At 62.2% G+C, this 3,655-nt stretch overlaps 1 protein-coding gene across 1 annotated transcript; it reads right to left on the bottom strand.

Annotated features, from left to right (window-relative positions):
- Positions 1 to 92: 92 nt before the first annotated feature.
- On the bottom strand, positions 93 to 3,650 carry Six5 (SIX homeobox 5; the record flags this gene model as incomplete). The annotated part of the gene is made up of 3 exons (XM_015497003.2): positions 93 to 1,360; positions 1,592 to 2,394; positions 3,283 to 3,650. Coding segments are annotated over 3 exons (1,779 nt in total), but the record flags the coding sequence as incomplete, so codon positions are not given.
- Positions 3,651 to 3,655: the final 5 nt, after the last annotated feature.

The raw sequence follows: 3,655 nt of genomic DNA, 5'->3' as shown, positions 1-3,655 counted from the left end.
AGGAAGCATGGTCAGAGAGCCAGGTTCTCAGGCAGGGCTGCTGCTGTTCAGTTGTCCTTTGGGCAAGTTGTTTGGAAGGTGACCCACAGCCCTGGTGGTTCTGTTAACTTTATTTTAATTGAAATGGAGGCATAACATATCCTAGAAAAATAAAGATTTAGGATACAAACTAGACACAAGGGTCAGGGTTGCCCCGGGGACAAGGGAATCTTTGGTCTGGGGCTAGAGGTGATGTGGCTTTAGTCCAGAGGAGTGAAGGGGAGACCCCACTCTGCCTACACCTGCACCCCTTCTTAGCAAGAAGGGAGAAGCATGCGGAAGGGTCCATCAGTCTCTGGGCCCAAAACTTTGTCCTCCACCCTCGGATTCCAAGCATTCTGAGAACATGGGGTATCAGTGGAGCTATTAATAGTGTGTTAGGGAGAAGAGGGAGCAGGAGATCTGGCCATTCCGCAGGGTCTTCAGCTCACAGCTAGTACCAGGTGGAGGAGAGCAGAGCCTGCATCAGGCCCCCAAATTCCCCATACATACGGCAGGACAGCAAGGAGAGGGCTGTAACAGAGGCCTCCCGTGCAGAGAGGGACAGAATCCTAGACAGGGAGTGGATAGCGTGTTCCCTGGCACCTCTAGGACTTGGAGAGGCCACCCAGGCTGGAGGGATGTAGTGTGTGTAGGATCCCCAGACTGCCAACCCAGGCACTGTCCCTGCATCTTGAGCACCATTGTCAGAAGAAGTGATGAAGCTGAGCGGGTTACAGTTCCAAGGGCTCTTCCACAGGCACCGACTGTAGCTGGGTCAGGACCTTAGCCTCAGCTTCCAGCCCCTCATCAACTTCAGCCCCTGTCGTGGTCCCCAGTAGCAGCCCCTCAGGGTCAGGATCTGGCAGCCTCAGCACAGTGTGAGGAACCTGTGTTCCCAGCCCTTTTTCTGCATCTAGCAGCCCCTCTGTTCCTGTGTTCAGCTCTAGCCCTGCCGGCCAAACTGGCACAGCTGCAGGTGACAGCATCAGACCCTCTGGCGGGGGTGCTGGGAAGCTGGGCAGGAGGCCAGAGTCCGGGGAGAAGGGCAGACTGGCTGCAGAGGTGGCCACAGTGGGTGGTGTTGGCTGCTGTGCAGAAAGTGTGCTCAGGCTGTGGGCCTCTGGGAGGGCGGGACTGGGGGCCACTGGGAGGGCTCCTTCAGGCACTGAGATGGCTGCCTCTGACTTCACGGGCAGGGCCAGGCCGGGGGCCGGTGGCAAGACCTGGGAGACCAGCATGCTGGTGGGGAAGGTGGCTGTGAGGATGATCTTGCCCTGCTGCACGGCCACACCTGTGACAATGGGGCTGCCAGACACAGGGTTGGCCAGGAGGAAGTTTCCTGTGGGGAGAGGAAATAGGTAAGAGTTGGAAGCAGCTGACCAAGAGCATGTAGAGATGAAGCTGCTGGAGGGCAGGCAAATGGCTCCCTCAGGATGTGTGGCAAAAACTTTGGGGCACACTGGCAGAGGGCACAGGGAAACACCAGGGATGAGATGCTTCCTCCTCCCAGAACCCAGTGACATCCCTACCCCAAGTTGCATCCAGGCCGTAGGGAGGCAGGAGGGAGTACCTGGGGCGGTGGCTGAAGGCAGCTGCAAGGCAGTCACGCCCACCCCGGAGTTGATCAGGTGTACATTGGCAGGGCCTGCTGCAGCTGCCACCTTCACAGGGCTGCCCGGTCCAGCTGCCAACAGCTGCAATGGCCCCACAGCCTGGGGCAGGGTCACCACCTGGGAGGTAGGCACCACCTGGGGCAAGTTCAATAGTGGGGAGTTGGGCCCCAGGCCCGAGGGGTACCCGGGGGGTGGGGAGAGTGGCACCACCTGGGGGGCAGCCACAGTGGGCACCGGTCCTGGAGGCAGAGAGAAGGATGCAGCTGGTGGGGGGCCAGGTACCACTTGGGGCAGGGGCCCTGCCATGTCCTCTCCAGCTGACCCCGAAGCAGCCACCTGGGCTCCTTTGGTCTCAAGGGCCTCAGACTGAGCCTCCTCCAGGCGAATCTCCCCAGTCTGAGGGTCCATGACAAGGGAGGTCTTGGCCTCACTGGTCCCCTGGGGACTGGGCTGTGGTAGAGGGGCACCCCCTCCTCCTGTGAGCAGTAGGGGCCCCAGGCTGGAGGCCTCTCCCAGAGCCAGGCTGTTGATGATGACAGGACTGCCATTGAGGAGAACTGCTGGGGAGCTGCTGGCAGCCAGGAAGCTCCCATTTACCAGGATGGAGGGGGAGGCGGGACACGGAGTGGGAGGGGTGGCCCCTGCCAGGAAGATGGAGCTCTGGGTGGGAGCCTCGGCAGCCACTGGGGCCATCCCTCTCTCCAGGTCCTCAGGACTTCGGCTGGACTCATCCTCAGTAGTGGGGTTCCCATCAGACTCGCTGGAGGGAGAAAGGGTGGTTAGCTGTGATCCCTGAAGGCGGGATTCTCTCAGGAGCAGGGGCTGACCCCTGCTTCCCGACCTGCCCCAGCCCCAGCTTTTGTGGACTATTTCAGGGGTCATAGATCATCCCAAGGCCACCCAAGGACCCTGCGTTGGTAGCCACCACCGCGGGAAAGCTAACCCTGGAGCAACCTGAAGAACAGCCTGCTTTCCGGGCGTTTGCCTCTGGGCAGGGCCGTGCACCAGGGCTTCCCCCAAGTCCCCTGGGTAGGCAGACGCGTGGCCTGGACAGTGAGGAGGCAGTTGCCTGCTCAGTTCCCAGCGTCCCTCCCAAGAGGCATCAGAGGAGAGCGAGGCCGGGTGCGCGCGGGGTGGGAGGGGAAGGGCTTGGGTTACAGGGAAACCGGAGCCGGGGAAGGTTCACGTTTCACAACAAAGGCAGGGGCCGGACCATGCTGTTCAGGCTGGAGGGGGCGTGGGGGTGGGTAAGAGTAACGGTCAGGGAAGGGCCGGGCTGCGAAAGCGCCCAGAAAGCCACCCCTACCCGGGGTAGGGTGGGAAAGGGCCCCTCCCCCACCCCCTTTAGAGGCCCCCATTTTGGCACTGTTTGCCCCACAGAGATCCCGAACACAGGGGGGTTTGATTTGGAACTTTGAGTGCAGCAGCGGGAAGAAGAGGTCTCCGGGCCTCCGCTCGAGGTCCCCGGAGGAGAGGAACGAGGACGTGGGCCTGATCCATCCACGCTTAGTCCCTACGCATCTCGGAGGCCTAAGGATGTGAGCGGGAAGTTCCAAGAAGCCCGGCGCGAGACTCCAGCAGTGGGCACGGGGAGTTGGAGGCTGGTGTTCTCGGGAAAGGGGGACTTGCGTCTCCCGGATCCCCTCACCTCTTGCAGGGCGCGCCGCCGCCGGTCCCGGTCCGGTCGCGCTGTCGCCGGTTTTTGAACCAGTTGCTGACCTGCGTGAGCGAGAGACCGGTGAGCGTGGCCAGGCGGCGCTTCTCGTCCGGCGTTGGGTAGCGGTTGCCGCGGTAGCAGGCCTTGAGCGCGGCGCGGGAGCGCTCCTTGAAGCAGTAGACGGTCTCCTCGCCGTCCCAGATGGTCTTCGGCAGCGGGAACTTCTTGCGCAGCCGGTATTTGTCCACTGCGCCCAGCGCGCGGCCGCGGGCTCGCTCGGCCTCCTGGTAGCGCGCGCGCAGGTAAAGGTCCTGCAGGAAGGCGTGGTGGGCGGCGGGGAAGGGGCGGCTCTCCAGTAACCGGT

Source organism: Marmota marmota, unplaced genomic scaffold (assembly GCF_001458135.2).
Source record: "Marmota marmota marmota unplaced genomic scaffold, marMar, whole genome shotgun sequence".
Classification (NCBI taxonomy): domain Eukaryota; kingdom Metazoa; phylum Chordata; class Mammalia; order Rodentia; family Sciuridae; genus Marmota; species Marmota marmota.
The sequence above is the reverse complement of the archived record's forward strand: the minus strand, read 5'-3'. Positions and strand labels throughout refer to the sequence as shown.